This window comes from Elephas maximus, chromosome 15 (genome assembly GCF_024166365.1).
Source record: "Elephas maximus indicus isolate mEleMax1 chromosome 15, mEleMax1 primary haplotype, whole genome shotgun sequence".
NCBI classification, from domain to species: Eukaryota; Metazoa; Chordata; class Mammalia; order Proboscidea; family Elephantidae; genus Elephas; species Elephas maximus.
In genome coordinates, this window is record NC_064833.1 from 77,261,020 (window position 1) to 77,280,000 (window position 18,981).

Consider the following 18,981-nt stretch of genomic DNA (forward strand, 5'->3'; position numbering starts at 1 on the left):
TCTTGCGCTTTGCTCTGTATGGAAGTTACTTATAAACAGTTTAATTCTTTCTAGATTTGCTTTTAAGGTTTGTTAGGCAGAAACAGAGCAGCCTTTAGCCTAGGGATACTTTTGCTACATTACTGAGACAGCACCCTTCTGGGAACTCTACCTAGGCCCTGTGTGTATGGATAATTTTCCACCCTAGCTTATGGGAAATTTTCCGAGCTCTTTGTGAGCCCACAGAATTGTTCCCTTTATTCCTTTCCAGTGGTTCCATGTAGTTTCCTCACATGCATCTACTGATCAGTACTCAGCTGAAGACTTGAGGGGAATCCCTACAGATTCCTAGAGTGTGCACGCTCTCAGTGTGGTCCTTTCCTTGTCATTTAACTCTTCTCTCGCCAGTGTTCTGCCTGTGATATCTATCTGAATTCTCAGGGCCTCCCTGAATTCTCAACTCCATGTCCTCAACTCAGGGAGACTGCTGACGTCCGCGTGGCCTCTCCCTTTCTGCACTGCAGCCTGGAAACTGCCTGGGCAATAAGTTGCTGTACATGTAGTGCTCTCCTCATTTGTTTCCCTTCTGTCAGGAACCACTCTCTTGGGCTGTCTGTTTTCCAATAACTTGCAATCATTGTTTTTATATGTTTTGTCTAGATTTTTGGTTGTTTAAGGCAGGAGGGTAAATCTAGTCTGTTTTTTTTATTTTGACTGGAATTAGAAGTCCCCCTGAAGTTATCTTGAGCAGTAATTAGTTACATAACTTTACATATTTAGGGTTGGCAATTGGTGGATTACCACTTATTTCTTTAACTAGGTTACATTAGATTATCCACAGCTTTTTGTAGGTGTGGTGGGAGACATGTAGGCCTCAGAATTTAGAATTTATTAGATGAAGATGAGGGGGGAAGCGTTTCATATGCATATTACCATGACAAAGCCAAATAAGTTAACAGCTATCTTACTGAACCTGGGAGAGACAAAGTTGTGAAGTTTCTAATAACCATGTTCTGGTAAATGTGAGTTGATTGAATGGAAGATATTAAGATATATAAAACATCACCGATGCCATCTGTTTAATGTTAATGAATAAGGACAGTAGAGTTTCTTTTTTAAAGCTGGCATAGCCCAAGTAATAAAATTCACCAAAGCCTACACAAAGTATACTACCAGAATTCAATGGTCAAAGTCCAAAAGTTGGCTCTCACAGTGTGTTACTGATGAAGTTAACATTTTTTTGGTAACGTAGCCTGGCAGTAGAGATTCAAGTATGTTCCATCAATATCTCATTTGATTTTGACAATCAATAAAGAGAGAGGTACGTCATTATCTTCTTCTTTTTATAGAAGGGGAAATTGAGTGTTAGAATGGTTGAGTGGCTTTATCTAAAGTTACATGGGTAGAGGAAATGGTTGAGTCCATATCTGAACCTAGATAGTCTGACTCCAGAATTGAGTTTTTAACTGCAGTGTTATAATTAGCTGATGCCTGAAAGTTGAAGTTTGGTTTAGTATTTTGGTCCCTGCCTTCAAGCGATAGAACTTTTTTGGTCATTTGTACTTGTGTGAATGGGTCTATGAGGTTCCTTCTGGAAAGGAAAGAGGAGGGAGGTGAAGCACAGGGACGCCGGGCCTCTGAGGGGCTCAGTGCCAGGAGCCAGAAGGGGCTACAGACTGCTCTACGCTGACAGCTTCACCATCTGTCCAGAGCCAGGCTTGGAAGCCAGAAGGATTGGAAGGAAATGGAGGCTGGAGGCAGGAAAGGACTGGGGAAGAGGGAGAAACTGAGGACTGACGGTTCCCAGAAAGTTTCACCTGTCCTGAGCCTGAGTGGGGTCTGGGCTCCAGGAAGCCACAGCGTTCACCATCGCCACGGGTGGTCACAGTCTCTTTGCAGGAACTTCCCAGGCTTCCTCCGCAGCCAAAACACCGCATGCGATTTCCTGGCAGGAGAGAGGAGGCGCTGGATGGGGATACCAGGGCCCTCCAGGGGAGCTGGCTGGCAGAGGGGAGGGCAGACTGGCTGAGACGTACCTGGCCTCCTTCTTACCCAAGGCAGCCCCCAGCAAGGTGCCCAGCAGGATCCCAACTAGTTGGTGGTTCATTGTGTCTGCCTATGTCTATAGTGCCTCTCCCTCCCACCCACCCCCCTCCCTGGCTCTGTTCTGGCAGCCTTATATCCCCCTTGCCTTGATCTTTATAGGGCAATAAAATATAAAAAGGGGAGGGAAGAGTTGTGTGTCAGCCCAAGGGCTTTTGGGGGGGCCCCTAAATGGGGATGGGGACAGGGAGGTGTCCCCACAGGACAAAGAGCTTTCAGCATCCTCTGGAGTCCCCAAATATATATAATTTATATATTATGACTGTTAAAATTTCCTACAAGTATGTCATTTTATCTTGAGAATTTAAGTATGATTTAATGTAATAAAGTACTTTAGTATAACATCAGCAAGTCAAAAAAATGGTAATTTGCTGTTAGTATGATTGTAAATATAGAAAATCTAGGAGAATCATCTGAAATTTGTAAAAATCAGTGTGATTTTTAAAAATCTAGTGACATTTTTAAATATGTGAAAATCAGTCGCTTTCTAAAAGGGGAAAATATTTTTATTCCTTGCAGTGTAATGGGTTTCTCTCATATATGGCCTTTTTGGCCTCAGGTTTGTAATTCTGCGAAAAATTATTGGTTGGACCACAGCCTGCCCCTGTGATTGGTCTGTTTTACATGTTTTGCAGGGATTGGTCAGTTTACTATGCAAATACGGTGCATAAAACCACCCAGTAGGATTAAATGACCTTGTAGGGATTGGTTGATTTGTGGCTTGGCTAGAAGGGCCATGCCTTGAAATTGATAAGGAGCTTGTGTATATAAGCAAGCAGCCAACTCAACAGAGATAGAGAGGCAGTGAGAGAGAGAGGGAAACTTTTTAAAGAGCTGTAACACTGAAGATGGCATGAGATGGCAGCATCAGCACAAGCAGTGAGAATCACAGGACTGGCAGACAGCTACAGTGGTACTTGCTAGAGGAGCTGAGTGCCGTCTGGCAGGAGGCTGGCTAGCAGAGCGGGATACCTCCAGACACTCGTCGACAGAGCCAAAAGAGCTGTAACACTTGTCTGAGCAGGGCAGAGGCCCAGGAAGGCCCAGTAGCAGAGACAAGGCCCTCTGGGGCCCAGCTGCAGAGACGAGGTCCAATCACTGAGAGAAGGGCCACCAGCTAGCATGGCCAAGAGAAGAGCTACCGGCAGGCATGGCCTAGAAAAGGCTGAGAGTTGTCGTAGTTGGAAACTATCCTGTTTGACGAACTGTATTCTGAGTTGGATCCACTTCTGAGTTGATCCTTATCCTGAATTATAGCCCTTTACTTCCCTAACAAACCATGTAATCTTGAGTATGGTCTGTGAGTTCTATGTGGCCATTGCAATGAATTAGCAAACCCAGCAGAGAAGTAGAGCGTGCTGTTAGGGGAATGACTGGTGTCAAATGGTGAAAAAGTTGGAGAGTGAATGTATGTCTGAACTCCACTTCACAGGGACCAGCTTTGTGCTGATCCTGATTCTTATCCCTCAGGGATATAGATGAGTTCTGACACTCCCCAAAACAAAATAAAACCTAAAAAGATAGAAATTAAGGGTATTCCTAATAAGAAAGTATAGGATTTATAAGAAGAAAATTGAAGATCTTCATTGAATTAAGAAGACTGGGTATAAGTTGAGTTAAAAGCCCATTTCTGGGTAGGAGATCTGTCCAGGTAGTGTGAGTCTAGCCCCACTCTTTTTTTTTTTTAATAATTTTTATTGTGCTTTAAGTGAAAGTTTACAAATCAAGTCAGTCTCTCACACAAGAACCCATATACACCTTGCTACACACTCCCAATTACGTTCCCCCTAATGAGGCAGCCCACTCTCTCCCTCCACTCTCTTTTTTCGTGTCCTTTTCGCCAGCGTCTAACTCCCTCCACCCTCTCCTCCCCTCCAGGCAGGAGATGCCAACATAGTCTCAAGTGTCCACCTGATCCAAGAAGCTCACTCCTCACCAGCATCCCTCTCCAACCCATTGTCCAGCCCAATCCATGTCTGAAGAGTTGTCTTCGAGAATGGTTCCTGTCCTGGGCCAACAGAAGGTCTGGGGGCCATGACCACCGGGGTCCTTCCCGTCTCAGTCAGACCATTAAGTCTGGTCTTAACGAGAATTTGTCTAGCCCCACTCTTAATGGCTACTTTGGACAGCCCACATGTGGATACATGTTTATTCTCACTAGTAATGAAAGAAATGTACTTATTTTAGTGTATATATCAGGGCTTTTAGAAAGTTATCCCTAAACTTTGGTCCCCACAGACATTTTTCCCTTTGCTTTATTTCCCTAACTACAGATTATGCTACTATGGAGTTTAGTCTCAGATTTGCTACCATGGAGTAACTAATCCCAGAATTAGAAGTGGGAGGGAGTCTACTATCTATGTTCTTTCAGTTTATACTCTCTAACACATAGGTACACGCAGATACACCCACAATTTTCTCCTTGCCATTGCCAGGCAGTTTGCTTTAGCTCAGCTGCCTCCTTATCCAGCTCCTAATTTCATCTACCAGTGATTCTCTGAATCTAATTTTGACCCTGAGCCTTGGTGGTGCAGTGGTTAAGTGCTCGTCTGCTAACTGAAAGGTCAGCGGTTTGAACCCACCAGCAGCTCTGTTGGGGAAAAGACCTGGCGATTTGCTCCTGTAAAGATTACAGCCTAGGAAACCCTATGGGGCAGGTTTGCTGTGCCCTGTAGTGTTGCCATGAGTCGGAGTTGATTCGATGACACGCAACAACAATAACAACATCTTAGCTGACTCGATGGTACACAACAATATCGCAGCCTGCAGTGGTGCTTGCCAGAGATTGCTGAGTGCCTTCGAGCGGAAGGGTTGCTAGCAGAGCGGGGTGTCTCTGTCCTTTGTGAATAATTCTTGATCCTGTTTGCTCTGCTGAAGATCTTCTGTTTACCCAGAAATAGACTGCCTTGAGATCAAATTATGGAATTGAATTCCCCCCCCAGGCTTTGCCTGGAGAAGATGTATAAATTCGTGTTGAAGTAAATAAAGATGAATTGGCCTCATGAATTTGGTTTCTTACAGCCACATGTGATTGGTATTTCGTGGCAAACTACCTGTGGTAAACTAGGCAAGTTCTCTAACTTTTCTATTTTTCACCTTCTTCACATTTTAAATGAGGAATTAGATTAGACCGGTAGTACCCTAACAGTTACGTTGTATATGCTGCACAACCTTTACTTGTAAGTTTCCCTGGTATTGGACATACGGAAGAGATAAACTTGGGCTGTTTGATTCCAGTCCCTGAGAGGTTTCACAGAACGCAGGTCTTTGCAGATCAGAGTCCAAAAATTCTGGACTAGCTGAGCCCCCTCTGGGTGTATGCTACCAGAGATTGGACTCCAGATACTTGGCCTAAGTAGTGCTGAAATGTAGACATGAGCACCTGGTTTAAGTAGGGAGATAGGAGATAATGTGAGTGTTGTTTTGAAGAATGAGGGGATAGATTTGAAAACTTGATTTTATTCAATGGAAGAGAAGAATGAACTGGGTAGTTTGAAGGCAGTGCTTCTTAGAGTGTGGTCCACAGACTTGGGGAAGGAGTGCAGTGCAGATTACTATCCCCTCAGAAGTACTTAATCAGAACCTGGTCTCCATACAGAAACAGGAAAACTGAGAGAGTGACTTAGCATGTGGGCTGGGGATGAAGGGACGATGAGGAGACACTAGTTACCTTTTAGTCCGTTTTGACTTTGTACCTTGTATTTAAGATGACCACTTGATACCTAAGAGTATGTCTGATAGACAAATGGGAGCAAAGTCAAATTAGAGATGTACATGAGTGCTTCTACATAGTGATGACAGTCAAAGTGACGAGAATAGGTTAATTATCTGAGGGAAAAGTAGAATGAAAATAACTTCGCTTCAGGCACTGGACCTTGGATGTAAGAAGAGACAGAGATGACAATGGTGTAGTTGAAAAACCAGGGTGGTGTGTAGTATGAAAAGCAGAAAAGCATTGAAAGTGTGTTACATTGTGTTATCAGCACTATCAGAAGAAAATGAGAACCAAAAAGAGGATATTGATAACCTCTAAGGCTGTAGTGGTAACTACTAAGAATGCCGTAAATGAAGGATGTGGTGACTCCATGACTTTATAAATACCACGTGGTTTAAGGAATAGTGATGTAAACACTGAATGCTCTATTAGAATTTAGTCCTAGAGATTTTTAAGTTAGAGCAGGGGTTATCAAACTTTCCATAAAGGATCAGATAGTATATAGGCTTTGCAGACATATCATCTCTGTTGTATCTCCTGGCTCTGCCTTAGCATGAAAGTTGCCTTATTTAGACAGTGTATAAAGAAATGTGCATGGCTATGTTCCAATAAAACTTTATTTACAAAAGCAGATGGTGGGCCATATTTTACCCACCCTTGAGCTAGAGGAACATTTGCTTTTCAGCATTTTCTCTTATTTATTCTTAGTTCCATTCTCTTACCTTCAAGATGCAAATTGATATTGGTTAATTTATTTCTGATGAAAATTATTAAAACTTAATATTAGTAATGGAGCTTGAATGAAATCTAGCAGAAGTAGGAATTATTACTCTCTTGGTCTTGTAAAATTTAATAAACTTAATTAAGCACTGTGCCCTCAAGAATGAGATAGTAGAACTGAATCAGGGACATTTGCAACATTTTGCCCCTAGAATGTAATGACTGGTTCACTGTGGCTTGAGTTGATTTATTCCCTTTTATTATTTAGCTATTTTAATAACAATTTGCTTTGGTTTTTTCAGTCTCGAAGAAATCTATGTGAAGAGGCCTTGTTAAAAATTAAAGGAGTTATTAGCTTTACTTTTCAAATGGCTGTTCAAAGATGTGTGGTGCGCATTCGTTCAGATTTGAAAGCAGAGGTTAGTATTTTAAATGGCTAAATTTTTTTGAGATTACAGAAAAACACATCGTTGTTCAAAATGTGTCCTTTTTATCCTGGACTAGGCTTTGGCGTCAGCAATAGCATCAACTAAGGTTATGAAAGCTCAGCAAGTTGTGAAAAGTGAAAGTGGAGAAGAGGTAAAAGCTTTTAAAAATTTTATTTATGCCTAACTCTAACGCTTGATTATAGCCAGCAGATGGCCGGTATTTCTAGCCCAACACTTGCCAAATACTTAGGAGGCTGGATAGGAGTATCTTCATGTATTCTTGGTTAATAGTTAACCCTTTTAGAAACAGCCCTTTTGTGGGTTTCAAAGTCTGCTCTTGTGAATAGAACTTCTTTTATTTCTGTGGAGATATCTTACTGGTTTTATATGGATATAAAGGATATGTGGTTTCTAAAAACATGGTATTTAAAAACATTGGCTTTTGAATACTTTCTTCATTACCTTAACTAGTTTTGCCAATCCAAAAAATAAAGGTCTAAACACTGGGCAAGTAAATATGGTGAAAATCTTTGCCTGTTGGTACTATTTCTATTAGCTTTGTGATAGGGAGAAGGAATCCATAGACCTTTAACTCATTGGGATTTCCACAGAAAGGAGGGGCAGTGGCATTTCACGGTCCCATTGTGAGCAGACACTTGCTTGAGTCTTCTTTAAGTAGACAGAGGTTGCACATTTACTTCTAGAACCTCATGAGATCAACATCTGAGCTCTCATTTATGGTTCTACTTTTCTGCACTCACGCAATGTTCAGCACTTGGACCTACCTTCCAGTGAGAATAAAACTTAAGAGGGACTGCAGTCACTGAGAATAAATGTGGCAATTAGAATGAGTACATTTTTAAACTTATGATATATATATGTATCATATGAAGTTGATTTGTAATAACTCCTAACATTTTCTATATATCAGATGTTGGTCCCATTCCAAGATACTCCTGTGGAAGTAGAACAGAACACAGACCTACCAGACTACCTGCCTGAGGATGAGAGTCCCACGAAAGAGCAAGATAAAGCCGTGTCCCGGGTTGGTTCGCACCCAGAAGGTGGAGCCAGCTGGTTGAGCACAGCTGCAAATTTTTTATCCAGATCGTTTTACTGGTGACTTAAATTTAAAGCTCAAGGACTGTGTGAACCAACAAGGGGCCAGTGTTCCATTGTTGTGGTGAACTGTCAAGTGCAATTTGCAATAAATTATCATGAAAAGTTTTTAGATTATATAATCGCGTATGCTGCATTTTACATTTTATTGGACATCTTACTCCACTAAGTGGTTAAAAAAGGCAGAGGCTACAGGTGGAATTGCTTTGCCTATGAAGGTATTTTTGGTTTTGCTTCATTGCCTCACTGCTTTCTTTTTTACACGGGTCCGCTGTTAAACCAAACATGTATGTGCGGCTTTACATTTTATTGTACATTAAGCACGTGATTAGGAAAATCGGTTTTCTCCTCAAACCTCAGGACCTGTCTGAAGGGAATTTTTTTTTTTTTTAAGCTCAAGTTGTGCATGTATTACTGAACTTTTTTTTTTTTCCTGCTTTTTTCCATGAAAGATACTTGCTTTGGTACGCTTAACTGAAAGTCAAAAGAAAGTGTTTCTCATTGTCCCCCTTTTGTGCCTTTTTTATTTTGCCAACCATGTTTATAGAAAGGACATTACTAATGCCAGTTTATGAATTAAAATACAGTAACCCCTTATGATACAATGCTTACAAAAACTTTACAGTCTAATTTGTCATAATTGTAATAAGATTAACATAAAATCAGCCGAGAAAAGGAAGCTTGTATATTAGCGGGAGTGCTTTTGGAGACTCTTTATTTGAATGTGAAAAATGCAGTTGTAGTTGACAACTATTGAGTTTGGTGTATATCAGCTCTTGAGTGTTATGTCCACCCTAATATTGCAGGCAACCGTAAATGGTCTCTAGGCCTTACTCTGTGACTGTATACTATCCCCTGCTAGGAAAAAAGTAATCGTAGTAAAGAACTGACAGACTTGAAAAAAGAAAACATTTGAATGCCTGTAATGCCATAGTGCCACTTTGAGAGAGGCTAACCTTAAAGCATGAATTTCCTGGCAGAAGCGTGTTCTGTAGGTACTTCCTTTGATTACTTTTTGTGAATTTATTATGAAAATGCTGCAGTGGTATTGATGAAAAAAGACCCAAATTATTGCCTATAAAGAAAGAAAGCCAGTGTTGGGCTCTTAATCTTGTTTCTCATATCCAGCCAGGAAAAACGACATCAGTGAAGGTAAAATATATATATATGTATATAAGATAGATATACATATCTGTATGTATAGATGTGTATCTTGATAGATAAGTGCTAATTACATGTATACAGTGCTTACGAAGTTTCTGAAATACTTGGCAACTGATTTTTTTTTTTAAGTCCAGATAAATTTTAATGCTAGTATGACTAAAAACGAATAGGAAAAAATTGAAATTATTTTTCATCAACATTCAGAGCTGCTATTTTACTACTTGGGGAATGTGAAATGAAAATTAAACCCTGGAGGATTTCTTTGTGTTTTCATCCTTTCTCTTTTAGAAAAAAGTAAAAGCATCCACTGTCACTGGGGAAAAATTATTGTGAAATGTCATCACCAGTGAGAGTCTTGAGCTCACTAGCATTGTGACCTAGAGGAATGGGTGTTGAGAAGCATATTTGCAGACTAGATATTTGCTTATATTTTTTCTTTTGTCTAGACCCTGATTCAAGTGATACACACAGACTTAAAGTACAAGCTTTCGGGGGCACATACTGCTTTAAACGCATTATATAACTTGCTGCCAGAACCACCTGTGTTAAAAAGAAACAAAACCACCTCCTTTCTATAGCCATTAAAACAGGGTTTACTGTTCTAACAAGTGTGTATTTTATTTTACATTGCCACACATCTGCTTATTTAAAAAACAACATCCCTTTGGTAATAATAGTTCCGTACAAGTAGATACTCCAACTTGATGTTTGTGTGTTCTAATTCTAAGTGTTCTTTTATTCCAGGTCTTATAGAGCAGTTAAGGCATCTGTAAAGGCATTTTTTGAAATATATTGTAAAATAATAAAAGGTAACAATTAAAACTGAATGGATATTGCATTTTTGTGATAGAAGCATTATGGGTTGCTCTTAAGCCTGTTTATATACGCAGTCTCCTAGTTTCCCACAGTTGTGTTACCTGACTCATTTCCATTCATCTCCCATTCACCTCCTTCCCGACGCCACCCTCTTCTGTCCCCACGATTAGCTGCTCCTGCACGTGTACTCATTGTAGCATTTATCACATATTTTTGAAGTTGCCTGTGTACCGTGAATCTCCCCTACTAAGCTCGTTGGGAACGCGAGAGCCTTCTTCACCATTAACACTGTTAGCTGTCCTTTCTTTGTAGTAAGTGCTAGAATAATTTTTGGAAGAATGAAAAGACTTTTTTAAAAAATTGATTAAAATAAATGGATGATACTTATTTGTTGGGCAAGTAGGAAAAACATAAGGTATTTTTTTTTTTTCTGGGCAAGAGTTTATTTCTGATTTATGGGTTATTATTTAGCAAATGCCTTAATTTATTCTGCCATTGGATTTTTATTTAAAAAAAAGTTGGAGGGTGTAATCCTTGCTCCGTTGAATGGAGTTAGGGTTAATGTGTACTGTCCTGATTCTTAACGAATTGTTACAGGAGACTCTTATATACGATATAAAAATAGCAGTGGTTTGGATTTCCTGTTGTTTAACTTACTAGCTGTGTGACCTGAGGCAAATAATTTAATCTCTGAACTTTTTCATCCTTAGTAAAATGGAGATAAAGTTCTCTGCTTCGTGGGGTCATTATTAGGGTTCAGTGAAGTCAGTAGCGCTTTGAAAACCAGAACCTTATGTGTAAAATGGAATTGTTGCTGGAAGTCTGACAGGGTTCTCTTTGGCCTTGACACTCAAGTGATCCATGATACTTTTCTAATCATACTTCGACACTTCATCTTCTAAGAACCAATCAGAGAGTTGTTTTTTTTTTTTTTTTTTTAATTCAGTCCTCAGCTCTTTGATTTCTATCTTAATTTTGTCTCTTGAAGAATTTACCTGTTGTTATCACTTACCTTTGTGTAAACGACTTTTAAATCTCCTTAGCTCTGTCCGCTGGCCCCACTGTAGTTATCATCTTCGACAGTTCCCCTTTTTTATGCTGTACCCTTCAAGTGCAAACTCTGTAAATCTTTTTATTTCTAGCGGAACCAAGCTCATGGTAGGCATGCAATAAATTTAAAAAAACCACCTTTGTGCCAGGCACTGTGCTAAGTGCTTTACAAATATCTATTCATTTAACCCTTAACAGCTATGAGATAGGTACTGTCATGTCCTTATTTTACAGATGGGGGAGATGAGAGAGATTAAGTAACTCATTAGTCCCAGGTTACACAGCCACTGTGTAGTGAAACCAGGACTCCAGCCCAGACAGCCTGACGCTCAGCCTGTGCGTTCTCACAAGGCAGCTTGCAGCTGATGTCTCGTGGCTGTGCCTTTCCTTTTCTCCTGCCACCATTTTAGTCTAGACCTTTCTGCCTGCTGCATTTCAAGTGACTCAATTCAGGTATCTTACTAGCAAGCAAAAAGTCTGTGTCAACAAAGGTTAGAAAAGTTAGGAAAAGGCAAGAAATAAGCCTGGACAGGTGACTGTAAGAAAACCCAGGGAGAGCCCATGTTCTGTCTAAATGGGCATTGTTGGCTTTTAAGAATGCAGGTCTAGATTTTCAGTGCTGCTGGATTTGTGGGCTCTTTCAGACCCTTAAAACACCGCCTGGGCCAGGTAGAACTTGTTTGTGGGCCAGAAATTGGCTACCTGTATATGTCCGGTCTGAGCCCATTCAAATCTACCAGATTAATCTTAATAGTATTTTTATCAGTTTCCACTCGGAAGTCTACAAAGGCCTGTAGGTTAAAGTTTGAACTACTTTGGCCTCAAAAATGCCCTGAGAGTTGAGTCCCAATCTAGTCTTCCATATGTTCTGTGAGCCTTAGTACATACTTGCTGTATGTGAGGCACAGTTGTGCTTCTCTCTGTTACAGAAACTGCTTTGTTTAGGCTTTTTTTTTTTTTTTAATCATATTCATACTGCCCTCTAGATCTTTGTATTGTTTCTTATCTGTAATTTCATCCTTTACACACTCATTTCCTTCATTGTATTATGAAAATAACAAGCTCAGTATATTACCAAAATGCTTAAAGAAAGCACAGAGCACCCATCATCACACAATATAGACAATATAGGTTAACAGTTCTCATTTATGTACACTTCAAACTTTGTAATCTGTTCAAAATCGGTACCCAGTGAAGAGTAAGTCTCCTTTTGGACCTTAGTAACCTGGTTCACCTCTCCAGAGACAGCACCGGTCATTAATATTTTGTACCGATCCAGAGATACTATGTGCAATTACCAGCGCTTTCATTTTTCCCCACACAAGTGGTAGTATCATGTCCTGTACCTTTTTCAATGTAACAGTGTATCTTAGAAATTACCACACATCTGTATATAAAGCAGCTTCCTTCTTTCACAGCTTCAGAGAATTCCATTGTATTGGTGCTCCGTTTATTTTGCTGCGCTTTGATTGTAATCTTCTGCCCTTGCAAATGGTGCTGGGGAAGTATATCTGTAGAATCTATTCCTAGAGATGGAATTGCTGGGTCAAAAGTATAAGCGTTTATAATTTTGAAAGTTCCTGCCTCCATAGAATTATTCCAGTTTACACTCTCACCAGCAAAGTAGGAGAGTTCCTGGTTCCCTTCAGCCTCTCCAGCTCTGTAACACTATGTTTGGCTCTTTGCCATCTTAAAAAAAATGTTTCTTTGGTGTTTTAATCAGCACCTCATGGATGAGTGAGAGTGACCTTTTCATATATTTGAGCTGCTTAAATTTTTTTTTTTCCCCTGTCACCTGTCTCTATCCTTTATTCATTTTTTATTTGCATTGTTGGTCTTTCTTACTGACTTATAGGAGCTCTTGAACATGTCACATTTTCCCACTCTTTTAACACATGAAACATATTTTCCCATTCCTAACACCTCTTTGTATAACAGTATTTCCCACTGCTTCCTGTCCAAATCCATTGTAGCTCTGTGATCACTTTTACACCCGTGATTCCTTCCTCCTCTGAACTACTGTGGCACTTACTCTCATTTGGTGCCTGTCACTTATGGTACTTTACTTTCCGTAAGTAAATTTCTTCTTGTTGAGATCATGAGATCTGTAAAGAGGGAGGGTTTCTTAAGTTTTCTTAGCATTGGGCACGATACCTACCTGAGCGCTTGTGAAGTGTTTACTGAGTAAGTTAAGGTGGTGAAGCAAACTATATGAGGCTCTACTGCCCTTGTCCGGACCTTAATTATCACACATCTGGATTACTTCCACCAAAAAAAAAAAAAAACCCACTGCTGTCAAGTCAATTCTGACTCATAGCTGCCACCAGCTCCTGAAATAACATTCTTTGCTTGTGTTATCCCTAATCATCACAATGGTCTAGTGAGCTGGGGTTTTTTTGTACCCAGTTTACAGACAAAACTGAGGCTTGGGAATAAAGCTAACTAGATTTGAATATAGCTAATAAGGGGCTGAGTTGGTATTGCAATCTCAGAGGTCCTTTTTAGTGGCCTTTTGGTATATTGCCAAAGTGATAGTTATACATTTTAATTTTTTATTCTGTTCATAAATCTTGGGTGACTTTTACTATGTCAAGTCTAAATTCTTCTAATGTTTTTAAGGTTTTCTGTAACCTGCCCCACTCTCTGTCCATCTGTTTTCCTACTGATTGACCTAGCACTGGTGTTTTTAGTTAAATTGACATCTTTTGTCTTGCATAAATGTATAGTACTCTTGGAATTCTACTTACCTGGAATACACTCACTTCTCAACTCCCCAAATTCTATCTATTCTTCAAGAACTGACTATTCCATGAAGCCTCCCTTGTCTGTTTTGACCCTTGCCAATCTACCTCCCAATCCTTGAAACACTTCCAGCTCCTAAGTGGTCTGCTGTACACCTGGCCACTTAGCGTGCCATTTTGTCTATTCGTTGCTAATTATGGTAGTTCTGTAGATTATGACAGCAGAGATTGCTTTAAAAGCTTCTGCTTGCCTCTCTTGCACTGCCCTTTCTTATCAAGGTTGAATTGAACCCCCATCCCAAGCCTCCTCAGTGCCGGTGGCTTTAAAACCAGCCTGGGTCCTGAGGTTGTTTCCAGCCCTTGATGGCTCTGAAGTCCTTTTCTAACCTCTTTGCTTCTGATGAGGAGTTGTATGTGAAAATGTATGTTGTATAAGCACAGATTTTCTCATGTTTAAATATTTCAGTTCGGAGGATAGTTGCATTCCAAAAAAAAAAAACCCCAAACTGGTTGCCTTCGATTCAGGACAGAGTAGGACTGCCTCATAGAATTTCCAAGGAGCGCCTGGTGGATTTGAACTGCTGCCTGACCTTTTGGTTAGCAGCCATAGCATTTAACCACTATGCCATCAGTTACATTAGGACACACTGAAAATAATGCTCAGTGTGTAGTCTGTGGTATATAGAAATACTCCATTTACCCAAAGGGAGCACAATGAGGCAATGGAACGTGCACTAAAAAGGGGCAAAGATACTTGTCTGATTGGTAGGGGAAAAAAGGAATGGTTTGAACTATGCTCAATTATTTGAAGACTGGTACTGTGGTATAGAATGAATTAAAAATGACAGGGAAAGTCATAGGGAATTTAAAGAAGATGTGAAAAGATACACGGCAAATCCAGAAAGTTGAGCTGGAGGACAGGAGTCAAGTTGAGGAGATAAACTTCTCAGGGAGAAAGGAATGATGACTTCTCAGTACAGAAGCTCAGAGAAAAAGTGCCTGACTTGCACTTTCAGTTCTGATTTTGTATTTCATCATCATTATCTTTTTTTAATGTATCAAGTTCCTCCAGGCAATTTAAGGTCTGTTTTTTAAAAATTATATTCACATGATGCTTGTCAAAGTATTAAAGCAAGACACATCTGGTAAGGAAGAAGGCTTAAGGGTTTCTGGCCCCACTGAGATGGGTAGACTAGTTAAAATGAGCTTTATGATTCAGCAGTCAATAGCTTAAAGACAGGAAACAATGTATAAAAACACTTCTGAGTGAAGATATTTATAGAGCTTGGTGAAAGGACTGTTGTTATTGGTTGCCACTGAGTCAATTCCAACTCCTGGCAACCCCAAGTGTTTAGAGCAGAACTGCTTCATCAGGTTTCCAAGGCCGTGACCTTTTCCGAAGCAGATCTCCAGACCTCCCTTCCAAGGCACTCTGGGTGGTTTCCAGCTGCCAGCCTTTTTGCTAGTAGTCACACGCTTAACTGTTTGCACCACCCAGGGACTGCTGGTTTTTGTTTTATGGAAGGAGGTGTATAATACAAATCTGGAGATGACAATCTAATGTAGATTCCCTTTTCACTCTGTAATTGGATAGTAAGTAGCAAGTGTAGGCAGGCATAAGGTAATGAGTTAAAAATATATTCTAAATTCAGATTCTGATCTTTGAGCTATTCATTATAATCCAGGATGGGAAATCAAATCAGCATTTTTCCTTCAGTATACGATTTCTTAGTATTGTGAAAGCAAAACAAAATAGGCCAAGCAGATGCTTTGTCACCTCCACAAAAGTTATAGTCAAAATAAATAATGGAGGTACTTTCTTGATCTTCCTGGTTGGTGAAGCTCAAGAAAAGCACAGCGATAGAGAGATGCCAACAATTACTGATAGATGTTGAAGGGAGTCAGGAGCTTCTATGTGAACATAACCCCTAAGGGTAGTTTTTAGTTACGTCGTTAAGGTCAGCTACCAAATATTTGAAAACCTGTGCTGTCCCAGTTGTGGTGCTAATTGGTAGGATTATAGGGATGACCCATCACTGCACTCACAGTCTAGTGGGAAGGAAGGTCACGGAACAGATCTTCACAAGTGTGATGTACAAGGAAGTAAGTAGTACAGGAGGCTTGGGAGTAGAAACCATAGGTACCCGATGGTGGTGGAGGAGGGGGGTGGTCAGGAAAGGCTTCCTAGAAAGAGTTAAAGTTTAAGCCAGAGCTGAAAGGTGAACAGAAATTAGTTGGCTAGGTGGGGCAGGCGAAAGCATCCCAGGTAAAAGGAACAATGTTGCAAAGGCTCAAAGGTAGGAGAGAGCCTAGTGTGTTGAGTCTAAAATTATGATACTGGAATGTGGTTGGAAACCAGATTGAACAAGGCTTTGCAGACCCTTTCATTTAGTTTCTGGATATTACAGTATTTCCTTCCCTAATGGAAGTAGCCCAAACCAAAACCAAACCCACTGCCATTGAGTCGATTCTGACTCATAGAGACCCTGTAAGACAGAGTAGAACTGCCCCCATAGAGTTTCCAAGGAGCGCCTGGTAGATTTGAACTGCTGACCTTTTGGTTCACAGCCATAGCACTGTACCACTACACCACCAGGGTTTCCACATGTAAGTAGCCAGTTGCTATTAAAGATTTGCTTGTTAATAAACTCAGAATAGCTACCACTAATGTGCCACAGTGGCTGAGGGCTTTCGTCTATTACTCACTTGATCTTCACAACAATCCTATGAGGTCTGCAAAATCTCCCGTTTAACAGATGAAAACTGAAGCACGAGTTAGGTGACTTGCTTAAAATGAGAGTAGTCAGGCTAGAGTGAGAGTGGATTTGAGGGGAGAACAGTAAATCTGAAGATATGAGATTGTAAGGCTGTTTTAAGTGCTGTACAGGGGCAGTGGTAGCAGTGGACGTGGATAGTCAAGGAATAGTCAGGGAAGACTACAGGATTCTGAATGAGCGGCTGCACTGATGGAGATGTGGACACTGAGCTAGGAGACACTGGGAGAATAGGGTTGCGGGCAAGGATGATGATGGGGGATCTAGTAGTGGCATTTGAAGATGGGAGACACTGGGATGTTTAAATATTGATGAGATGGATCCAGGAGAGAGATGATATTATGATATAAAAAATAGAAGATTTAATTAGTATCTGATGAGAGTCAGCAACAAGTAAAATTCAAAATGTGTGTGTGTGTGTGTGTGTGTGTGTGTGTGTGTGTGGCGGGGGGGATAGGTCCCTCCCTAAGGGTGGAAAAAGAATTGCTGGGATTGACCCATTATGAAATTTCTTTTGTTCTTATATCCATTATTGAATTCTTATATCACTGTTCTTAAATTCGTAGTGGATTAAAAAGACAAGTTGAATTCGTTTTATCCTAGGGCCATTTACAATTAACCAGAAAGAGAATGTGCTCAGTCTTAACAACTTAGTCACTAATAATTTTTCTCTTAGCATGGATGAGGTAATTTCCATGAGAGATCTTCAGACTCCTAGATTACCATCTGCTTGTTGTGATCCTTTCATTTGATTCTTGCATCTGTTTGATGTGTCTCAACTGCGTCTGCGCATTAGAATTACCTGCATACTTTTAATAAATAGCATTGTCTATCTCCACTCTAGGCAATGGAACCAGAGTATCTGGATAAGGGCATCGGTAGATTTCAACACCTCTGAGGTCATGCTAATTAGGCACCCAAGGTTGAGAACCACTGACTGAGTTCTTGCACTTTTTAAGATCTAAAGATCTTCTAAGGTTTCTTCTTATCTTCAAGCTTTTGCTCAGTTCAGCAAAGCCTCTTGCCTCCAACCAACTGGTTTCAGAAACTAGTTTCACAAAACAGAATTTGGAACAAAAGCTTGTATGAAAACTGATTGTTGGATATCTTTACTGTTTTATTTATTATTTCCTTGGATTTGTATGGTTTCTAGTGTGGTCACTTTGCCCTCGGGTGCTTGTGTTTGATGTGTTCCACGTTACAAATGTCAGGGTTCCCTAAATAGCATCTAGCACAATGCTACTGATTTATTGGCAGACATCCTTTATAGGTTTGAGGTTTCTTAACCTTGAAAGTCTCCTTTATTTTAGCCCCAAATTGTATTACCTACCCTAAAATAAGTGGTTCAACAACGCACACACTCAAAAATGTTTGGATTCTCCATTCATGTGGAATCTAGACCATGACAAAGTAAAAAAAAAAAAAAAAATTAAAAGGCAAAAGCACAGTTAAAAAATTTCTGAAGACACTGCTGGGCAGAAAGCTTAAATTTAAGCAATTGGATACTTAAGAAAATGGAAATAAATTTTTTAAAACTAGTAACCAAAAAGCATAAATAAATGTTTTGGAATGCCTTTGATAGTTGTAATAATCTCACATGGTTATTTGGTACCTGTTATAAATTACAGCTTTTATTGTACATACGTAGAGTTATGTTGGCGTATAAACCTTAGTTAGTTGGGTGCCACACGTTTCCTGTGTATTGATAAATTCTCCAAATTAAAAATAGGAAACCGAAACACTAGAAGCAAAAATGTCATCAGTAGAAAAGCAGCTATTTTATATGACTTTTTAGCAAGTTATGGCTATTATTTCTCTTTACCTGTTTGGTAGGAATACATAGACTGCTTTTGTAAGTGTTTTTGTTCATGTAGGAAATATTTATTAGTGCTTACTGTAGAGGAATGGTGTTGACTACTTAACTTCAGTTGTCTACATTTTCAAGACAATGAAGACATATCACTGACCATAAAATGGGAATAGCAACCGTTCAAAATAGTTGAACATTTATTGTGTCATTTGCTCTACAAGAACCAATGCTGTTATTAAAGTAAATACAGTCCATTTATGTGCATATGTAGATGCACAGATCTATAATGTTCATTACAATTTGTAACTATCAAATACAGAAGTGTAATGGATATTTGGGGTTATTCTCAATACAAGCTTATATAAAACAAAGATTCTGTGTCTGTGTGCTCTCTAAGGAATGGTTTCAATTTCAGCTGAAGATTTGGAAGTTGTTTATGAAATGTTACCACCCTCCTTTTATTTGCAGATAAACCATTAAAGAAAAAGTAAAAAAAAGATAGATTTTATTGCCACTTTTTGGATATCAGACTTACATGATTTTTAAGTTGCCTCCATGTATC

The 18,981-nt window shown here is 39.8% G+C and overlaps 1 protein-coding gene across 2 annotated transcripts in view; it reads left to right on the plus strand.

Annotated features, from left to right (window-relative positions):
• The window catches only part of ARMC1 (armadillo repeat containing 1), a 58,737-nt gene extending 40,663 nt beyond the window's left edge, over positions 1-18,074 (plus strand). For both annotated transcript variants that reach the window (XM_049854118.1, XM_049854117.1), the window contains exons 5-7: positions 6,820-6,936; positions 7,022-7,096; positions 7,877-18,074. In XM_049854118.1, coding sequence (XP_049710075.1) covers positions 6,820-6,936; positions 7,022-7,096; positions 7,877-8,068 — 384 coding nt within the window. In that variant the 3' untranslated portion in view covers positions 8,069-18,074. The remainder of the gene's footprint in view (positions 1-6,819; positions 6,937-7,021; positions 7,097-7,876) is intronic.
• Positions 18,075-18,981: the final 907 nt, after the last annotated feature.